The sequence below is a fragment of the Mustelus asterias genome, chromosome 8 (genome assembly GCF_964213995.1).
Source record: "Mustelus asterias chromosome 8, sMusAst1.hap1.1, whole genome shotgun sequence".
Classification (NCBI taxonomy): Eukaryota; Metazoa; Chordata; class Chondrichthyes; order Carcharhiniformes; family Triakidae; genus Mustelus; species Mustelus asterias.
This window is the reverse complement of record NC_135808.1, coordinates 122,021,891-122,043,686: the sequence shown is the minus strand read 5'-3', so window position 1 is coordinate 122,043,686 and position 21,796 is coordinate 122,021,891. Positions and strand designations below refer to the sequence as shown.

The 21,796-nt window shown below is 42.3% G+C and overlaps 1 protein-coding gene across 2 annotated transcripts in view; it reads right to left on the bottom strand.

Annotated features, from left to right (window-relative positions):
- The window catches only part of tgfbr3 (transforming growth factor, beta receptor III), a 154,520-nt gene extending 135,629 nt beyond the window's left edge, over window positions 1-18,891 (bottom strand). Inside the window, exons 1-2 of one of the 2 annotated variants that reach the window (XM_078218895.1) lie at window positions 18,617-18,891; window positions 6,754-6,987 (exon numbers count right to left, since the gene is read on the bottom strand). In XM_078218895.1, coding sequence (XP_078075021.1) covers window positions 6,754-6,814 — 61 coding nt within the window. In that variant the 5' untranslated portion in view covers window positions 6,815-6,987; window positions 18,617-18,891. The remainder of the gene's footprint in view (window positions 1-6,753; window positions 6,988-18,616) is intronic. The other variant, XM_078218896.1, reaches the window with a different exon arrangement.
- Window positions 18,892-21,796: the final 2,905 nt, after the last annotated feature.

Sequence of the window (21,796 nt, the reverse complement as noted above, 5' to 3'; positions counted from 1 at the left end):
TCTTTTTGAATTCAATTTCATTGCTCTATCATCTTTTAGATTTTTTTTCAAATGTGAATCCAATTCCTTTCTAAATAACCTGACAGATTTTACATCAATGGTCACTTGTGGCAAATCATTCTGCATTCCAATAACCATCTGTGTAAAAGTGTTTCTTGTAACTTTCGACTTTGTCCGCTAAAGAAAATCTGCCCACTCATCAGCAATTCACCAACCAGTGAGAACAATCTATTTAACTTCTCAAAAACGTTGAAAGTCAGCAAGAGATATCCCTTAGACTTGCTTCTGTTCCTGCTAAAAAACTGCTTTTCATTACAGCTATAAACTCTCACACTCCTGTGAATAAAAGATAACTATAAGACAAAAAGAATGGTTCACAATAGAAGTCGGAGTTACGAGGAAATGTAAAGGAGGTTGTAGTTTTGTTCATAGAACTTGCTTTCACTTGACTCAATTTTTTGGACTTAAAAATAACAAACCCAATCAAAGCAACAAAAAGACGAATATACTGCAGATACTGGAAACCAGAAGTTAAACAGAAAATGCTGTAAATATTCAACAGGTCCGGCAGCATATCTGTAGATTAGTCGAAAGTAAAAGATATCGCAGGACTGAAATGGAATTATGAAATACACTAAGAATGCAAGCAGGTAAGGGTTACAATTCTCACAAAGAGACACATGTCATTTTCAGTTTCTAAAAATCATGAATTTGCACTAATATGAAAAATAGGACTAAAATTCAAATGTAGCTCTGCAAATCAAAAAATTAACAGAGCGTACAAGCTCGCCACTCTTTAGCTGTAGATTTTAGAGAATTGGGTAGCACAGTGCATGAACTCGAGCTCTACTTCCAAAAGATGGAATAAAGGGCGTTACCACAGCAACAGAGTATGAACCTTACTCCACATGTGGCCTGTACTATATCTATTGTCCTGATGCGCTTAATTTGACAAGCACAACTCAAATTCACTATATATTTTTCAAAGTGTCCCAATGTAACACTCTTATGAGTGGCCTTAGATTCATTATCCCTCACTGTAATGGTGTTCACTGGCACTTCACTTTCAACAATAAAACAAGACATAAAATTCTTTATGTGGGATTTGTTTTAGCATTTTAGTTTAACCTAACAAGCCACTCAATTAATCAAACCTTGGCTAACTAGGGATGGACAAGAAATACTAGTCTTGCCAGTGACACCCACATCCCATGACTGAACAGAAATATCTCAATGCAATTTTCTCGCAGGCAGTATTTTAAAACGTAGAAAAGCACTGCTTTCATTTTGTCTCCCCATTTTATTACAATTCTGCAGTTCATCACACAAACATAAAAATGCTGGAAACAAACTCGTATCAAGTGAATCCCATCCATCTTACATGAATGGTTAATACAAGTAGTGACTCTAAGAACGGCACTCTTCCAACATGTAGCTGAGACCTTGTGTGTGGAGTTTGTACATTCTCCCAGTGTCTGCGTGGGTTTCCTCCGGGTGCTCCGGTTTCCTCCCACACTCCAAAGATGTGCAGGTTAGGTGAATAACCATGCCAAATTGTCCCTTTGTGCCAAAAGATGTGTAGGTTGGATGGATTAGCCATGGTAAAGGTGTGAGGTTATGGGGATAGGGTGGGCATGGGTAAGATACTCTGTCAGAGAGTCGACGCAGACTCGATGGGCCAAATGGCCTCCTTCTGCACTATAGGGATTCTATGATCACCGACACCTACACTGCAGACTCTGACAGCTTCCTGTAATTATTATTAATGAAAATATAAAACAATTTTCAGCATTCAATTTAACTAATTTAATAGTGCTTGTGGACTTAGAGACCTTTTAACAGACAGTAAATGATCTTTGCAAGAAAAGTTAAACTGACAAAGAAATCAAAGAATTGACCTGAGTTGATCATTTTTACTTCGAAAGATACAAGAGACCAGTGCAAATGAAAGGCAATTTCAGAATTTTGCAACTCATTCATCAGATTTTACTCTCTTTTTGAATTCCATTGCAAACAATATAGATTTCCAGTCAAAAACATAAATCAAACATTGTTGATACATTTAAAAAGCAAGGTTAAAATTTGGAAGATGATCACACTTCATGACTACAAACTACCAGGGAAGGATGAGCTTAACGAAGCCAAATTCTTCTAAAGCCTTATGACGACAGATTTTATCACAATGTGATCAATGTTTTAATTATTCGTAACAAAACAAAGGACAAAGAAAATTACAGCACAGTAACAGGCCCTTCGGCCCTCCAAGCCTGCACCAACAATGCTGCCCGGCTGAACTAAAACCCTCTACCCTTCCAGGAACCATATCCCTCTATTCCCATCCTATTCATGTATTTGTTAAGGCGCCCCTTAAAAGTCACGATCATATCTGCTTCCACTACCTCCCCTGGCAGCGAGTTCCGAGCACCCACCTCACTGTGTAAAAAACTTGTCTCGTACATCTCCTTTAAACCTTGGCCCCTCGCACCTTAAACCTGTGCCCCCTGGTAATTGACTCTTCCACCCTGGGAAAAAGCTTCTGAATATCCACTCTGTCCATGCCCCTCATAATCTTGGAGACTTCTATCAGGCTGCCTCTCAACCTCCATCGTTTCAGTGAGAACAAACCAAGTTTCTCCAACCTCTCCTCATAGCTAATGCCTTCCGTACCAGGCAACATCCTGATAAATCTTTTCTGTACCTTCTCCAAAGCCTCCACATCCTTCTGGTAGTGTGGCGACCAGAATTGAACACTATATTCCAAGTGTGGCCTAACTAAGGTTCTATAAAGCTGCAACAACTATAACCGTGGATGCTATTCTGTTTAAAAGAAAAATTGCCCAATTTTCAGTCTACGTTAAGAAGGAACAGTGGAATAGACACTGATGTCATCCTACTGGAAAACTTAGCATGTTATTGATGAAAGAGATATGAAGAACCTCATCAACAGTGTAATGACTGCGGCAGAGCATTTTATTTTACTTATAACATATGTTGCAAGTTAACTATTTTCTAACAATCCCCAACTTGAATCAATGTTTTGAACTCCGTGGGAATAATTTCAAAATCAGACCTTAAATTTGACTGAAGAGTACCAAGGCTTAATTGTCAAATAGAACTAATTTCCCTCTTGTAACTTATGATGTTCTTTTTTTTAATTTAAAGATGTGCAGGTTAGGTGGATTGGTCATTCGAAATGCACAGGGTAATGAGGATAGGACGGAAGGGAGAGCCTGGGTAGGATGCTCTTTCGGTGAGTCAGTGCAGACCAATGGGCCGGATGGTGTCTTTCTGCACTGTAGGAATTCTATGGTTCTATAGTACCATGCATGTTTTACCTGAAACTAAATATTAGCACTTTAATCTGGGTGTAACTGGTTTACTTTTACATGCAAAGTGCATTTATATTGAGGAGCAAAGCCTGAATTCAGAATCCTACTACACAGATTTTGATATATTCAGCCATCCCTTACAAGTTCATTTTGAAGAATTTGCTGTCCTTCAGCCCCATCCTATCCCCCACATCCAACCTTTTCATAAAGTACTTCACTGACATCCTTATTATCCAACCTAGTGACCTCTGAGCTCTGTTGCTTTATTCAATTGCCTTCATCAATGCTGAAAACCACAGATCGTGAAACAAATTCAGCATTCACTGCTTAACATTTTACAGTACTTACAACATTGGTAAATATAACTTTACATTAGCATACAACTCAAAGCAGTATTCTTACAATTATGACATGGACCCTTCCTAGGCCCCATGCTAGCTGGCATTGTCAATTATTCACTCTGTTCATGCAAATTTATTCTCTCCTTCAAAGCCACCATAGTCAGAGCATTTTCAAAAATGGCCACAACCATCATCATTGTCTTTTCTGCAGCTGCTGCAAACCCTGCTCCCTTACCACTGATTTCTTCCATGCCTCGGCCATTCTTAAGCTCAGCCAGATCATTCTCCTCCTTGCCATCCTATCTAACTTTGAGCTGAGCTTGAGATGCAATATGATCTCCATTACCAAAAAATCTATGTTTTTGTTGCTAATTTTCAAACCCTACTACTTTCCCACCTCTTCTAGTGAAACCCCCATGTCAACTACAAGCAAGTTAAATTCTCTCCTTAATGGTTTCTCATTCTTCACCCATCATAAAGTCTACCTTGTCCAAAACAGGACCTCATTATCTATTCCCACACTAATGGCAGGGTTTTCCGGCCGCGCTTGCCCCAAGACCAGAAAACCCCGCCTAAGGTCAATGGACCTTTGCATCATAAAATCTTACAGTGCAGAAGGAGGCCATTCGGGCCCATCGAATCTGCACCAACCACAATCCCATCCAGGCCCTATCCCCATAATCCCATGCATTTAACCTAGCTAGTCCCCCTGATACTAAGGAGCAATTTAGCATGGCCAATCCATCTAAGCCACACATCTTTGAAGTGTGGGGGGAAACCGGAGCACCCGGAGGAAACCCATGCCAACACGGGGAGAATGTGCAAACTCCATACAAACAGTGACCCAAGCCGGGAATCGAACCCGGGTCTCTGGCGCTGTGAGGCAGCAGTGCTAACCACTGTGCCACCGTGCCGCCCTATGCATGGTCCTCCCCTAGCCACTACGATTATCGTGGCAGACGGGACAGCAAAATTCCCCCCTAAATCCCACTCAATGATCACTCTCTAAACCTGGAAGTAACATTCTAAACTAATTTGTTCTCTGTTTCTCCTTTTTGACACCCAATTTCCCCAAGTTTAAAATCCTGGTTTTGGTACTCTCATTCCAACTTCATTTTTCTGTAATTTAAACGAAACCGGTTTAGGACCAATTTGATACATTACTCCAGATGCAAAAACCCAGCTCTAGTCTCAAGTTGTTTTTTTTTGACTGCATGCTTTTTATCATCAATGTAGTACTATGACTGCAATCAGGAACCGACCTACTTAAAACCACAAGCAAGGAGCTGCACAGTAGCATAACACATTTAATATGCTCTATGCCATTGAGTAGACACTAGAATTCAAATCCAAATCGCTGCTAACATCTGTAAATGTGTTTGATTATCTTGGCATCTGTGCCAGGACAGTACCAAGGTGCCTTGTGCCTGGAGCGGAAAGAAGCGGGTGAGAGGAATTACTAAAATAAATAAAAGTCAGCACTTCAGCAGGCTCTATTAACTCGTAACTTAAGACTCAATGCATCAATTCATCCACATAAATATCCAGATCAACTTATGATGGAGCTAGGTTCTATACACAGTACCCATAATGAAAATGATACAAGCAATTGAATTATATATGTTATGGTTACTACAATGAAAATAATCGCAAGCAACAATCGACAAATATGCCGACGTGGTTGGAAATGATGGGGCAGAAGTTGGGTGGGATCACCCACACAGTAACCTTTCAATAAAAAATTGACTGGTTCTGGAAAGGGAAAAAAGAAAACCACACAATGTTTGTTACAGATATTGAGAAGCAAAATTGCAAACTTGCAAACTCACAAAAAAATGCCTAGAATATGCAAGAGGCTTTGAACACGTACTGTTTAATTGTGGCTAAAATTTTGTATGCTCAATGCTTGGAACAGAAACAAAATATACTACTTCACTTAAATATCTACCTTTTTTAAAAAAAAAGGGGGCCCCGTGACAATGGGCCGGATTTTGGCTATGGGAGTGGGTAGATCGATTTGAGAAATTCCCTGAACCACGTAAAGCAACCCTGATCGGGGGGTGGATGCAGAATAGAGAAGCAGAGCGTAGGTGGCCATAGAGACTGGTAAGAGTCAAGACGAGCACGGTGACACAGTGGTTAGTACTGCTGCCTCACAGTGCCAGGGACCTGGGTTCAATTCCTGGCTTGGGTCACTGTCTGTGTGGAGTTAGCATGTTCTCCTCGTGTCTGTGTGGGTTTCCTCCAGGTGCTCCGGTTTCCTCCCATAGTCCAAACATGTGTAGGTGGATTGGCCAAGCTAAATTGATCCTTAAGTGTCAGTCAGACTAGCAGGGTAAATACATGGGGTTACAGGGATAGGGCCTGGGTGGGATTGTGGTCGGTGCAGACTCGATGGGCTGAGTGGCTTCTTTCGGCACTGTAGGAATTCTATAATTCTAATAATAAATCAAATCAAATGTATTTCCAAACTAATTTATTTATTTCCCTTTCCTGTTCTTTTAACCCTTATGTAACACAGCCAGGAAATAACGTAGAGTAAATTAATTTTCATGTAATTTTCTCAATGTTTTGTTTTTCTTTTCTACATCAGCTTTGCATCCATTAGTCAGCAATGATAAATTAACGATTTGAATTTTGAAGTACCCCTAGAATATAGCATGTAGATGTATCAAACAGCAAGTTTCTTACAACTGATCCATTTGACAAACTAGTCAGCTTGAAGGAAAACATAATAAATATTTGAAGAAGAGGAAGGAACATACAAGGCCATAGCGAGGGAGTGAGAGTAGGATAGTTCTGCATTGTTCTGGAAGAAAGCAGACATAGGCAAGATGGGCCAAATGGCCTCCTTGTGTGCTGGAAATTTCTATAGGTCTATCTGTAAGTAGTGATATTATGTGACACCAAGATAAGGTTTTTTAAAACCTACAGACTGTGGGAGGAAGAAAGGTCTAAGGGAGGAAGACGTTCACGCCTTTGAGGTTATGCAAGAACAATAGATCCTGTGCTGAATCTTAAAATGCAATAGTGAAAACTAGGTTTTAAAACAGTTTTCAAAACATCTGCGACAAAGCACTCACCTGCAGATACTCTGCAGAGCAACATGATGAGCAATGTTGTTCGAATTCCATTTGAAGTCATGTTTAGGATACAAAGCAGTAGCGTGTACTGCACTTCACAATCACTGCAGATCACCTTTATCTTCCAGTACAGCCAAAGACGCCGACTGTAGATGGTAAGATTTCAGCCACAGTAACTGTAGGTCTCAGCAAGACGGAATGATTGTGACTTGTGATCTTCCTTCCTTCACAAATCTAAAAAGGAAAATGTAGAGAATAAAACGTAAATGATTAGCTCCACTTTATGAATAGAGTCCAAAGATGTGCGGGTTAGGTTGATTGGCCAGGTTAAAAATTGCCCCTTAGAGTCCTGGGATGCGTAGGTTAGAGGGATTAGTGGGTAAATATGTGGGGGTACGGCCTGGGTGGGATTGTGGTCGGTGCAGACTTGATGGGCCGAATGGCCTCCTTCTGCACTGTAGGGTTTCTATGATTCTATGATTCTATGAATGTGACCTGAAAGTTGGGAATCAAGTAGACAAGGTTGTTAAGAAGGCATATGGTGTCTTGGCGTTTATTGGTAGGGGGATTGAATTTAGGAGTCGTAGCGTTATGTTGCAACTGTACACAACTCTGGTGCGGCCGCACTTGGAGTACTGTGTGCAGTTCTGGTCCCCACATTACAGGAAGGATGTGGAGGCTTTGGAGAGGGTGCAGAGGAGGTTTACCAGGATGTTGCCTGGTATGGAGGGGAGATCCTATGAGGAGAGGCTGAGGGATTTGGGATTGTTTTCGCTGGAAAGGCGGCGGCTAAGAGGGGATCTTATTGAAACATATAAGATGATTAGAGGTTTAGATAGGGTGGATAGTGATAGCCTTTTTCCTCTGATGGAGAAATCCAGCACGAGGGGGCATGGCTTTAAATTGAGGGGGGGTAGTTATAGAACCGATGTCAGGGGTAGGTTCTTTACCCAGAGGGTGGTGAGGGATTGGAATGCCCTGCCAGCATCAGTAGTAAATGCGCCTAGTTTGGGGGCGTTTAAGAGATCCGTAGATAGGTTCATGGACGAAAAGAAATTGGTTTAGGTTGGAGGGTCACAGTTTTTTTTTAAACTGGTCGGTGCAACATCGTGGGCCGAAGGGCCTGTTCTGCGCTGTAATGTTCTATGTTCTATGTATATAAAGTTGTGCTGGTACACCAACAGGTACTACTCAGGCCTTGTTCTGGGATAAACACAGCATCTATACACCATGCATAAAAATTTATAAGATTGGGCACCAACTAACTTTTAAAAGGATCATCGATCAGAGACCCTATGGACATGTATCCTTCAACATTCCAATGTAACAGATAGTTAAAATAATTAAAAATATTATATCGTCTGACTAAAATGCTTCGCTGCTCACTAAAGGAGTGTCAAGCCTCTGAAAATCAGAGGCCAATGACATTAGAAAGCATAGGTTCCAATTTCACCTTGAAATCAGGTATTTCATTAATAAATTTAGAATAAGCCATAATAATACAAATATTTAGTAATTTTCTAAATATTTCCCTTCCAACAATTTCAAGCATTACACTTATCTTTCATTTCTAGAATGCTGGAACCATAGACTGTATACTCCTAAGACCTTCAAATGTGGATAACATTAATAACAAAACAGAATGCATTCAATTAGCTAATAATATATTTTTTACATTAACTCCAATCCAAAAACCTGAATGAAATGTAAAAGAAAGGAAACCAAAAGCTTCAAAGATATTTCATAAGAACTGATGTCAAACATGCTTTTTTGGATGGTAGTTAACAGAAAGAAAAATATTATTTAATAAGATGGAGAACAGATTACTGTATGGTCGTATGGGTTTCTGAAAGAAAGAATTCTAAACTCCCAATAGCTTCAGGGCAGCTTAATCCAATGTCGCCACACTGAGTAAGAGTGCAGGATTATAGTGAACCACTTCCTTAGAGAGCTGGAATAGAAGACTTGATCCCATATCACCCAACACAGGATCACCAACAATCCTCGATCCCATGTCAAATGGTCAGAAACGTTAAACAGTAAACAAAGTTCTTCACTGAGCAGAAATAGCCAAGTGTGGATCACAGCCATCTCAAATCAAGATCTCTAGACATATGGCCATCAACACACATGCATCAGTCTTTTCACACCACCCATCTCCCCCCACTACACACCGCAACCCCAAATCCATCAAAGAGAGAGGCCTGGAAGCTAGCCCCCACCATTCATCCCAATGACAATGTGCAAGTTTGGAAATTTAATGCACTGCCCCTCCACTCCCCCACCTTCACCACCATTCCCCACCAGACCCCCCCACCAAGCTAGTAATGCACTATTCCCACCCATTCAGCATGAAGCCTTCAAGAGGTCTTACAGAAGCATCCACGTTCCTCCACTCCTCCCTCACCAATGAGCAGAGATAGCACAATCCTTTTTCCACCACTGAGCTAATATATTATGACTATTATAAGGTCATAAGAGAAGCAGTAGTCTATTTGGCCTATCAAGTGTGTTCTGCCATTCAATAATATTATAGCTGATTTGATTGTGGCCTGTACAACACTTTCTTTTCTATCCTCCATAACCCTCAAATCCCTTTTCAAACATAAATCTGTCTAACTTAGCCTCTCTGTTAAAGAAGAGAATTCCAAAGACTAACAAACTTTTTAGAGTAAATTATTGCTCATCACCGTCTTAAATAGGACACCACTGATCTTCAAATTGTGCCTCAATTCTAGATTCCCCATAGGAAGAATTATCTGATTTCCATCCCTAGGTTATGCCCCCAATAATGAACACATACATAGAAAAAACCCCAAAGCTCCCCTCAGTAAGCAAAATTATATACAAACTCTGACACATCAGCCGGAATTTTACTGGCACGCCCACCCCAGAATCGGGACGGATGAGGCTCGCAGAACGGCGCTCTCCATTGGCCTGAGGCGGAATCTTACAAATCTTGGGATGGGCGAGGCATATTCACTTTCCTTTTCTCCCTTCGCTTTATCTTCTCTCTTCATTTGTCTTCCTCACTATACCTACCTATCTCCCTCTTTGACCAGGCTTTTTGTCACCCTGTCGTAACATCTACTTCTTTGACCCACCAACAATTTCTGTCTGAGTCCTCTCCTGATGTTTTGCTTTAAAATGTTATACTATGTTAAATGTGCTAAATAAAAGGAAATTGTAGTTGTGCCTCTCCCCTCCTTTACCTCACCCCATTTTCTTCCACCCTCAGCCTCCTATTCGCTTCTGAACCACCTCTCCTTTTTCATGGGATTCAATCATTCCCATCCTCTATCCCTGCTTGATGCAAATACTTGATTATTTTTCATTTAGATTAGTTCAGCTTATCTCAATTTGATAGATGGGATTTTCCACACACACACCCCCCCCCCCCCCCCCCCCCCCCCCCCGCCCCCCGACAATTGGCCGGCAGTGGGATAGTCCAGTCCCGCCACTGTCAGTGGGTTTTCCAGTTGTTTGCACCCTCCATCGCTGGTGAACCCGCAGCAGAGGGGGTCGCCGTCGACGGAACCAGAAGATCCTGCTGGTGGGGGCAGCAGGAAAACTTCGGCCAATGGCTTAATTTAAGTTATATTTGTATAGTATTTATCAAACCTATCACAATACTGCACATCCAATGAACAACTTTTTGAAGTATAGTCACTGCTATGTGAGTAAACACTGCAGCCAAATTGAGCAAAGCTGAGTTCCAGAGTTAATTTGTTTTTGGTACTGCTCATTGAGAATGGAATGTTTCCCTGCACACCAAGAGAATTTACTGCTCTTTTTCCAAGTAGTATAGGATTTTTAACATCTGCTTGATCAACCAGAACAGGCAGAAATAGCCACACATCTTTTTTTATTCATGGGATGTGGGCATCACTCGCTGGGCCACCATTTATTGCCCATCCCTTGAACTCAGTGTCAATCAGATTGCTGTGGATCTGGAGTCACAAACCTGGAGGCAAATTATCTGGTCTCGCCTGCCACGGGAACTGTCGCAGGCGAGATGGAAAATATGACGGACTATTAAAAGGTTTAAAGTTAAAAGTAAAGTTTATTTATTAGTCACAAGTAAGGCTTACATTAACACTGCAATGAAGTTACTGTGAAATTCCCCTAGTCACCACAGTCCAGCGCCTGTTTGGGTCAATGCACCTAACCAGCACGTCTTTCAGAAGGTGGGAGGAAACCGGAGCACCCGGAGGAAACCCACGCAGATACGGGGGGAGCGCGCAAACTCCACAAGACAGTGACCCAAGCCAGAAATCGAACCTGGGTCCCTGGTGCTGTGAAGCAGCAGTACTAACCACTGTGCTACCGTGCCACCCCAGGTTTGTTGACTATGAGTGGGAATTTCTGGCCCAGGGGTGGACAGGACTGGAAAATCCTGCCCTGGAGCAGATTTCCTTCCCTAAAGGGCAGTACTGAACCAGATGGATTTTTACAACAATCATTTACCAGCTATCATTAGGTTTCAAATTTCACCATCTGCTGTGGTGGGATTCAATTCGGGTCCCCAGAGCATTACCCTGGGTCTCTTGATTACTAGTCCTGTGACAATACCACTATGCTACCAGCTCCCCCCTTAAGGGCAGCATCTCTCATAAGAACTGCATGAAGGTGTTAGACTCGTTTATATATGCAAGTCCTGGAACAAGACTCCAATCAAGAAATCTGAGTTCTACCAACTTAGCGGAGGTGATGTTTATTTTACACCAAATCAGGGCTTGTACGAGCTGAATAAGGTATAGGAAACATACATCTGACATGACTGTCAAATTAAAACCAAGAAAAAAATTGAACATTTAGTCAGAAAGCCACACAGATCAAAGAAGCCCAAATTCAACATTTAGTTGGTCCCAAGTTCTCACTCCTAGATCACTAACCAGTGACTCGCACTGCAATTTGCACACATACAGAACATCGGATGAGAACAAGATTTGCCTCAGCCGCCCACCATGCCAAGCTGATTATCCAGAATAGATGACCTACTAGCGGAATGACTTGCCCACAGAACTTTATCCTTGCAAAAATCGACACCTTCTTGACAGGAAAGAGGAAAAATATAGAAATGGTTTAACAAGGTGCACATTTGAAAATGAACACCATTCGGAATTGCTAGAGTGTTGGTCAGAATCATCCCAATAAAACAAACTAAAAGAGGTAAAACAAAAAGCACATTTTTCAAGAACTTAGCCATACCCTTAATCTAGAATTTTGTGATTTATTTGCTTTGGAGAACAGATTACAGCAGTTCCCTCCACTAAGTTTCAAACAAACAAACAACAGCTTAAAAATCTATATTACTTGTAATTCACCCCATCAAATGAGCGCTAACAAAGAAATTAAATGTACCAAAAACAATCCAGAACTATAACCTCAACAATTCAGTATTTGTTCTTCGAAACTAAATCTTAGTTCTACTGTTACAAAAATTATTCATCAGTATTTTGTCACAGGTCCAACTGTATTGTTCGTTCAATATCTAATTCTAAGAGGCAAATAAGAAAAGACATCTCTCAATTAAAATGCCACTTCTAATGTTTAACGTTTCACTGGTGAAAAATATTAATTTTCAACTGAAGCACTGTGGCAATGAAAAGAAGAAAATTGGTTGCCCAAGGGAGACAGAATTAACTAGTTGGCCCAGAGAGAAAGGAACATTTTGAGGTATTTCCTACTTAAATATTTGCATGAGTATAATAATGACTATGCAAGTTTGAAGCTGGTTACTACTTTTCCTTTCCAAAAGATTTCTCTGGCTCTCGAATTACAAAATTATTTTAACTGCTTCATGCTTACAAAGCAAATGAAGCATCTTCAAATAATGCAAATTATAAATTGGAAATGCACATTTTGCATACAAAATTGCAATTCGGTTACCAAATCATGGCAGGTCCTTCACCCATGATATATCCAGCTATTAATTATTGAAACCTCATTATGCATCTCTCATTGGTTAAATATTCTTTTTAAAAAACTGTTCCCGCTTGCTGTTATTAACTGATGATAAACTATGATATTTAGTAGCCAAAAATAAAATAATTGCTTTAGATAAATAGATGGACAGATAGATACAGATCATGCATTGAATTAATTAAGATTTACCTCCATTGCCGATTGAGTAGGGTTAAGTTTCTACCGTTCTATTTTTCGATGTTGGTGCCAAACATATGATATCTAATTTACTACGCATTCTCTGAATCATTCCTTCATCTAAAAACTATTTACTACTATTAAGGACAATTTTGAAAGTCCTATTGTTCATCTGAAAAACAGAGACTAAAGTTTGGTTTAATCAGTACAAAACACTGCAAAACGAAAACAAAAAAAAAATCACCATGCACATCAAAACAAACAAAAATTGTAAAAAAAACATTGTGTGCTATCGTACTTTATTTTCTCCAAATCTGCACTAACCCACATCTGCCACAGAGCTAATCTAAAACATATGTCTGACCAGTGAAAACAAAAAAACACGGTCTGAATCCCTGATGTGTTGTTACATCATGACTAAGTGTGAGTAGCAGTTTCTTAAAAGGGAAAGTCCACTGACCAACATTTCAAAAGCGTGAGAAGTTTTACTGGAACCACTCTTTTTCTGAATACAATTGATTTTCCTAATAAAATAACTTATGAATCATAAAAATTTGAAATAAATACTTAATTATAAGCTCTTCAGTGTTTCCAATTATAACATTGCAAATTGCACATTTTTACAAGGACCTTTCAAATGTATTCACGCAAACATAACAGTGGATGCCGAGGAGATATTTTTACATATAAAATGACTTTGCATTCAAAGTGCTGATTGGTAACATGCAAATGCTTATAACCAATTTCATCAGTTTCACTTAAAATTTCCAGCCAGCATTCATCAATTTCACTACCAGCAGATGGCATCCATAGTAATCTAGTGTTTTTTGATACCTTTCGGTACTTTATTTCTAATCAAAAAAACCAAATCAAATTAAGTCCAATCATGGGGCGGCACAGTTTAAGTTTAAGTGTCAGTGGTTCGTGGAGTTATGGGGATAGGGCCTGGGTGGGATTGTTGTCGGTGTAGGCTCGATGGGCAGAATTGCCTCCTTCTGCACTGTCGAGATTCTATGACCTATGGTCCCCACAGGAACAAACAAGATCAAAGCTGGCAAGATAAGACCCAGCATCCCATCTTGGGCTCGATCAATCAAGATCCAAGCTGACATGAAGTGAGGCATTGCACCCCCTCTTGGGCTTGATTTTACGCTTCATCTTAGCCAAAAGGCCAAGATGGCTTTTAAAAATTGCATCAGGGTAAAGCCTTGGTTTTACCTCACTGGCTACCCTGATCTTTTACTCTAGCCTAGCTTAGGAAAACCATGACCGCAGGTGTCAGCACACCCCAAGTACAATGGGCTAGCCTGATCGAGATTTCACCCCTGCAACCTAATTGCTGACTAATTTAAGGTTAGTATTTAAAGAGACTTGTCTTTATACAACAAATTGTTTCATCTCATCATTAGATTCTTGATTCCAGATTTTTTATTGAATTCAAATTCCACCATTTAGATTTGAACCCAAGTCCCCGGACAAAGTCTCTGGATCACTTGTCCTGCGACAATAGCACTAAATCACCACCTCCTAAGCCCTAGGCCCAATCATCTTCAGCTGCTTCATCAGTGACCCTCTTTCCATCATAAGGTTAGATGTGGCTCCTCAGACAATGCCTTCCGATTGCACGACCACTACCAACTGGAAGGGCAAGGGCAGCAAATACATGGGGACACCACCACCTGAAAGCTCCACTCCAAGCCACTTATTATCCTGACTTGGAAATATATCATCATTCCTTTACTGTCTTTGAGTCAAAATCTTGGAACTTCCTCCCTAAAAGCACTGCGAATGTACCTACACCATATGGACTGCAGCGGTTCAAGATGGCAACTTACCACCATCTTCTTAAAGGCAATTAGTGATGGGCAATAAATGTTGGCTTAGCCAGCGAAGCCCACATCCCTCAAATGAATAAAAAAGGAAACAATTTTGTTGGTACAGGAAGATGAACCAGAACAGTCCTGCAGCATTTTGTAACAATGACATCTTGGAGTGACAAATATTAAATTTGTATCAGTGCTTTCACTGTAAAACAAAGATATTATTGAATCCTTTTGCCAAGCTGGTGCCCTTTTAAGAATCTAATCTCAGGGAGCCAAGAAAGAGGTATCCAGTGTACCTTCACGTAAGCAGCTAGCTGAGTACTGGCATATGTATGAGATATATGATAATACTCCAATCCTTATTCACACATTCTTATGCTGAATTTTGATTTGATGCCTATTACTCTTTTAAATTACATCCACCCACTGCAGCTTTATAGAGCATCACGGATTGAAGCCGTATAGGTGCAGACGCCGATATGGTGAAGAACTGACTCCCAACCGTATCAAAATGTTTCCCAACTAACATAAAGAAATGATTTCCCAGGGAGGGCAGCTTTGCATCTTTCCATGTACAGGTCTCTTTACATTGACCTTCGTACTATCTACATTGCTGTGCAGTTGACATCATGACTGTTCTACCAGCAGACATCACAACTCACAGATGCCACCCTAGGGCCAGTAGCTGCAGTATAACTGCAGGCCACAATTCTCCTAAGATTATGGCAGAATCTCATTTCTATTACTGCATGGAACAGTTCCAACAAATATGCTTTTGGTACCTGAGTTACATTACATAGAGTCATAGAGGTTTACAGTATGGAAACAGGCCCTTCAGCCCAACTTGTCCATGCTGCTCTTTTTTAACCCAATTGCCCGCATTTGGCCCATATCTCTCTATACCCATCTTACTCATGTAACTGTCTAAATGTTTTTTAAAAGACAAAATTGTACCCACCTCTACTACTACCTCTGGCAGCTTGTTCCAGACACTCACCACCCTCTGTGTGAAAAAATTGTCCCTCTGGACACTTTTGTATCTCTCCCCTCTCACCTTAAACCTATGCCCTCTAGTTTTAGACTTCCCTACCTTTGGAAAAGATATTGACTATCTAGCTGATCTATGCCCCTCATTATTTTATAGATCTCTATAAGATCATCCCTCAGCCTTCTATGTTGCAGAGAAAAAGGTTCCAGTCTATCCAGCCTCTCCTTATAACTCAAACCATCAATTCCCGGTAGCATCCTGGTAAATCTTTTCTGCACTCTTTCTAGTTTAATAATATCCTTTCTATAATAGGGTGACCAGAACTGTACACAGTATTCCAAGTGTGGCCGTACCAATGTCTTGTACAACTTCAACAAGACATTCCAACTCCTGTATTCAATGTTCTGACCAATGAAACCAAGCATGCTGAATGCATTCTTCACTACTCTGTCCACCTGTGACTCCACTTACGAGGAGCTATGAACTTGTACCCCCCGATCTCTTTGTTCTATAACTCTCCCCAACGCCCTACCATTAACTGAGTAAGTCCTGCCCGGGTTCAATCTATCAAAATGCATCACCTCGCATTTATACATTCAGTGTGACAAAGCAGTAACCCAACAAATATTGACAAAGGCACTTCAAATCTTTTCTAAAGCACTCCTTCAATGGTGTGCCAGAATGGTTACAAGCCATCATTGTTTCTTATAGGTGTATATTTCTGTCCTCAACAGCTAAGGTCCTATGCCATATCATTCTCCTTTCCCCATCAGGTTCTGATCCCACACGTCATTTCTCTCTTGGGGTTTTGTCACACAAAGCATGATGAATCTCTCTCTTCCTCTCAAGATCTGATTTCACCATCTTTCTTTCCGAATGATGCTCACTTGCAAGCCTGAGTCACACACAGCAGTGTCTCTGCAACTGAACTCCAACATTGATTATCAAGTAGTTTCCACTTAAAGATGTGCCTAATTAGCATCAGCACAAAATAAACAGTCTAACTGAAGGAAAGTGAAATCAAATGAACATTTGCATCCAGTAGACCACATGGATTTCAGTATCGTGCGCTGTTTTATCTTTGTACTTGTTGCAGATTAATTGTAACCTTTGCAACATTAACTCTCAACATTTACAAAAAGAGTCCAGATGATCTGCTAGGTTTTAATTTAATACTTCAGTTCTTTTCAAAGGTTAAAAGTTTCACTAGCAGTCACAAGTTACTGAGTAAGAGTTCCGTTTGTATATTTAAGAGTGTAGGCGTAGGAAACTTCACTTTGAGAGTGTCTTGGTTCAGTGAGCTGCACTCACAACTCAGTCTGAAGGTTACTTTCAATCCCCACTCCAGAGACTTGAGCACATAATCTAGCAGGACACTTCAGTGCAGCACTGAAGGGAAGGCTGAACTGTTGGAGGTGCTGTCTTTAGGATGAAATAATTAAACCAAGGATCTGCTTGCTGCTGCAGATGTGTTCTCGAGGAGTTCTGATCAATATTTATCTCTGCTGTTTGTGAGCGCTCCTTGCGTCCTTGGCTGTCACAGTTCCCGACATTACCACTTCAAAATGTATTTCACTGCCTGTGAAGTTTAGAATATCTTAAGATCCTGGAAGGTATTATAATAACTTCAAATACAATTTCAAATGGCGGAGCACAGTATAACGCGTCACTATTTGCTTGCATTTCAATTAAGACATCATATAGATGCTAAACAAATAGGTAGAATATAACCACACCATCTGTCGCTCCAGCTGGCTGATGTTCCTCCCTCATGTATTGCTTAGTTCCGTCATCGCCATGTCTCTCGAGGTCAGATAAGATAATATAACTGACATTTATGATAATTAGGGCCGTTTGACAATTCCAGGACATACAGCAGAACTTTCTAAACTCACCAACTGCGTTTGAATAAAGTGAAAGCAGCAATTCTTACTAACGATATACGATCCAAGTGGGCGACACAAACTGATACCCAACAACAGTCAGATTCCCTAGCAGATGCATTTAATTCGAATTCATAAATATACAGCGCGCAAAGCCCAATAATACGACTATAAACATAGAACAACTAAAAAGATTGCAGTTTGTTCTATGAAAACTCAAAGCAATTAACTACTCATCAGCCGCTACTCCACGTGTCCGAGTCCCTAAAATGAAGCGACATGATTCCGATTTCTCACAGCATTCTAAAAATGGACAAATTAACGTGTTTCTTGGTTATAATACGGTATTTTCTATCTTTCCCCTCCACTTAATAACTTAACATAGAAAGAAAATAATTCGGGAAGCTGTTCTCTTGTACAAGGGGTGTGGAGATGCCGGCGTTGGACTGGGGTCTCCCACTTACCTGACGAAGGAGCAGCGCTCCGAAAGCTAGTGGCGTTTGCTACCAAATCAACCTGTTGGACTTTAACCTGGTGTTGTGAGACTTCTTACTCTTGTACAAGTGACAGGGGTTAAGAAGTCATTTCAGAGATATAAACTACTATAAACCACGGGACGATTCCCACAGCTGAAATTACAACCTGGCAAGACTATCGATGCAAAACGGTGCTGGAAGATCAGACACGCAAAAGGGGCCAACTTTAAAAAAATATATATCATTCTGCGCACTGTCTTCCTCGACCATATTCAGCTCCTGTGCCTCAGAAGCGATGCCAAAAAAGACTTGCCTCCACAAATGATGAAAAATATGCAACGGATTTCATCCCATCCCCTTAGATCGGGAGGTGAGCCACGTGAAGGATGCAACTCATCAAAAGCAGCAGAGAAAACTCACACGATGGCACCTACATGAAGGAATAAGCAGCAACATTCCCCCCTCACACACACCCTGCAGATTCACTCAGTGTCCCGAAAGCAGAGCTCTCTGCAACTTTCCTGCAGGGTGCAGACAAGTTCAGATCCAGCCTCTCCATCTCCAAGCTGAGGGAACATGCACACCTACCTCGAGCTGTCAAAGGGGCGCAGCGGAAAACACACTCAGCAGGCCCCAGTCTGAAGCCCCCCCCGCCCGCCTCCGAGTTCACACTGACACTCTGGCTGACGGCAGCGTCTCAAACGGAGGTAAAAGTGTGCGGGCAGAGTTGTCCGGTCCCTACACACGGCGTGAGGTTGTCACTTTGACCCCCCTGGCGGCTGCAGCAACGGGATCTCTCTCACACACACACTCTCACTTCCCAAAACTCCGGCAACCACAGCCACTCAAACCCCACTGCGCATGCTCCGCCCACGGGCACGGCGGCCCCGCCTCCTGCTGATGGCCCCGCCCTGGCTTCAAATTCCCCCCCCCGCCCTCGGATGCCCCGCCCCGCCCTCGCCCCGCCCTCCCCCAGCTACCCTGGCTCCGGCACCTCTCGAGCCCCTCGCCCCGCCCCCCAGCAGATGGTCACTCCCCCCCAGCAGATGGTCAGCCCCCCCCAGCAGATGGTCACGCCCCCCTCCAGCAGATGGTCACGCCCCCCTCCCGACTCCCGCGCCCCGCCCTCGTCTCTCACCCCGCCTCCCAGTATATGAAAACGCCCCCCTTCCCTATCCCCCCGACTCTTTCGCCCCGCCCCCCCAGTATATGGACACGTTCCCCCCCCTTTCCCCGCCCCCCAGCAGATGGTCACGCCCCCCCCCTTCCCGACTCCCGCGCGCGGCTCCCCTGCACCGCACCCGCGGACTCTCTCGCCCCGCCTCCCAGTATATGGACACGCCCCCGATCCCCTCGCCCCGCCCCCCAGCAGATGGCCCCGCCCCACCCGGACCCTCTCGCCCCGCCTCCCAGTATATGGACACGCCCCCCCACACACTTCCCCGCCCCCGATTCCCTCGCCCCGCCCCCCAGCAGATGGCCCCGCCCCCTGAGAGAATGCTACACCGAATGGGTTGTCACCGAATGGAAGCTCAGGATCACAGCGGCAGGGAGGAAACTTTAGGCTTTGAAGTTAATCCCTCTGCAATATCTTTTTTTGGGGGAGGGGAACAGGGAGGAACGCAGTTTAGAGTTAAGCAATTGGGTCGGAGATTCATTGCAGCGTTAATGTAAGCGTGCTTGTGACTAATAAATAAACTTTGCTTTAGATAAAAGCGAAGGGGCCATATTAGTGTTCAACTCAGTTCTGATGAAGGGTCATCTGGACTCGAAACGTTGGCTCTACTCTCCCTCGTAAGAAGTTTAACAACACCAGGTTAAAGACCAGGTGAGTCACCTGAAGAAGGGGCTTGGGGTTCCGAAAGCTTGTGTGGCTTTTGCTACCAAATAAACCTGTTGGACTTTAACCTGGTGTTGTTAAACTTCTTACTGTGTTTACCCCAGTCCAACGACGGCATCTCCACATCATGTCTACTCTCCCTCCACAGACGCTGTCAAACCTGCTGAGATTTTCCAGCACTTTCCGTTTTTGTTTACTTGAGACACTAATATAAAACTAGAGATGAGAAGGGGAGGGGGTTGGGATCCAGGTAAATAGCCACAGGAAAGGAGCTAGAGAAAGGTAAACAAAAACCTTCAAGCCCACAGCTTGCTCTCTGTTGGAAGAACGTGTTCCATCCTGTAACAAACACACGAAATATGAGCTCCTTGAAGCGTGTGTCTAATGATTGATGTTCTTGTCAGTTCTGGGGCAAGAGATTTCATCCCAGGACAGATCTGGTATTTCCACACAAGGAACAATCAGTAATTATCGGTTTGCTCAAGTGTCAAAGAAGGAACACTGGCAAATAATTGAGTATGTTAACATTTTTAAGTAGAGGAATGTATTACTTCTCCCCCACCAAGAGGGGCTGAAGCATTTGCAACAAAAACAGAAAATGCTGGAAAAACTCAGCAAGTCTGACAACATCTGTGGACAGAGAACAGAGCCAACGTTCCGAGTTGGGATTCATTGGCAACCATCTTCAATCTCAGCCTCCTTCTGAAGACCCCATCATTGCGGTCTTCAACCAATTCAATTCACTCAGTGTGAAATCAAGAAATGGCTCACTGCCCTGCATACTGCAAACACTTACAACCCTGGCAACATTCTGGCAATAAGACTGAAGACTTGGTGCTCCAGAACTAACTGTGCCCCTATAGCCAACCTGTTTTAGTACAGCTACAACCCTGGCATCTACTTGAAAGTAGAAAGTTCCCCGAATGTTCTGTCCACAAAAACCAGGACAAATTTAACCCAGCCAACTACTGCCCCATCAGTCTATACTCAATTATCAGCAAAGTGATCACCAGCAAATGTGTCATTGACTGTAGTACCTACACAGCAATAATCTGATCACTGACACTCAGTTTAGGTTCCACCAGTGACACTCACTCCTGACCTCATTACTGCCTTGGTCCAAACATGGACAAATTTAGAGCTGAACTCGAGATGAGGTGAAAGTGACTGCCAAGAACATCATGACAGCATTTGACTGGGGTTAGCATCAGGGAGCCCTATCAAAATTGGTCAATGGGAATCAGAGGAAATCTCTATTATACTTAGCACAAAGGAAGATGATTGCTGTTGTTGGAACTCAATTATCTCAGTCCAAGGACATCACTGCAGGAGTCCTTCAGGATAGTGTCCTAAGCTCAACCATCTTCAGCTGCTTCATCAATAATGTTCCCTCCATCATAAAGTCAGAAGTGGCGATGTTCACTGATGATTATACAATGATCAGTATGATTCACAACTCCTTAGATACTGAAGCGATCCATGTCCATATGTAGCAAGACCTGAATAACTTTCAGTCTTGGACTGGTAAGTGTCAAGTAACATTCGTGCCACAAGTGCCAGTCTATGACCAGGCATTACCATTACTGAATCCTCCACTATCAACATTTTGTGGGTTACTTTTGATCAGGAACAGAACTGGACCAAGCATATAAATACTGTGGCTACAGGAGCAGGTCAGAGGCTGGGAATTCTGCGGCAAGTAATTTCCCTCCTGACTTCCGAAAGCCTGACTGCCATTTACAAAGCATTGTGGGTGTATGTACTGCATACAGACTGCAGCAGATCAAGAGGCAGTTCCACCATCACCACCTTGTTGAGCGGAAATTAAGAATGAGCAACAAGTGTTGGCCTAGCCAGCGATGGCTACATCCTGGGAAAGAATAAAAAAAGGAGGGTGGAGAAAAATGTTGAATTAAGATTTTGGAGAT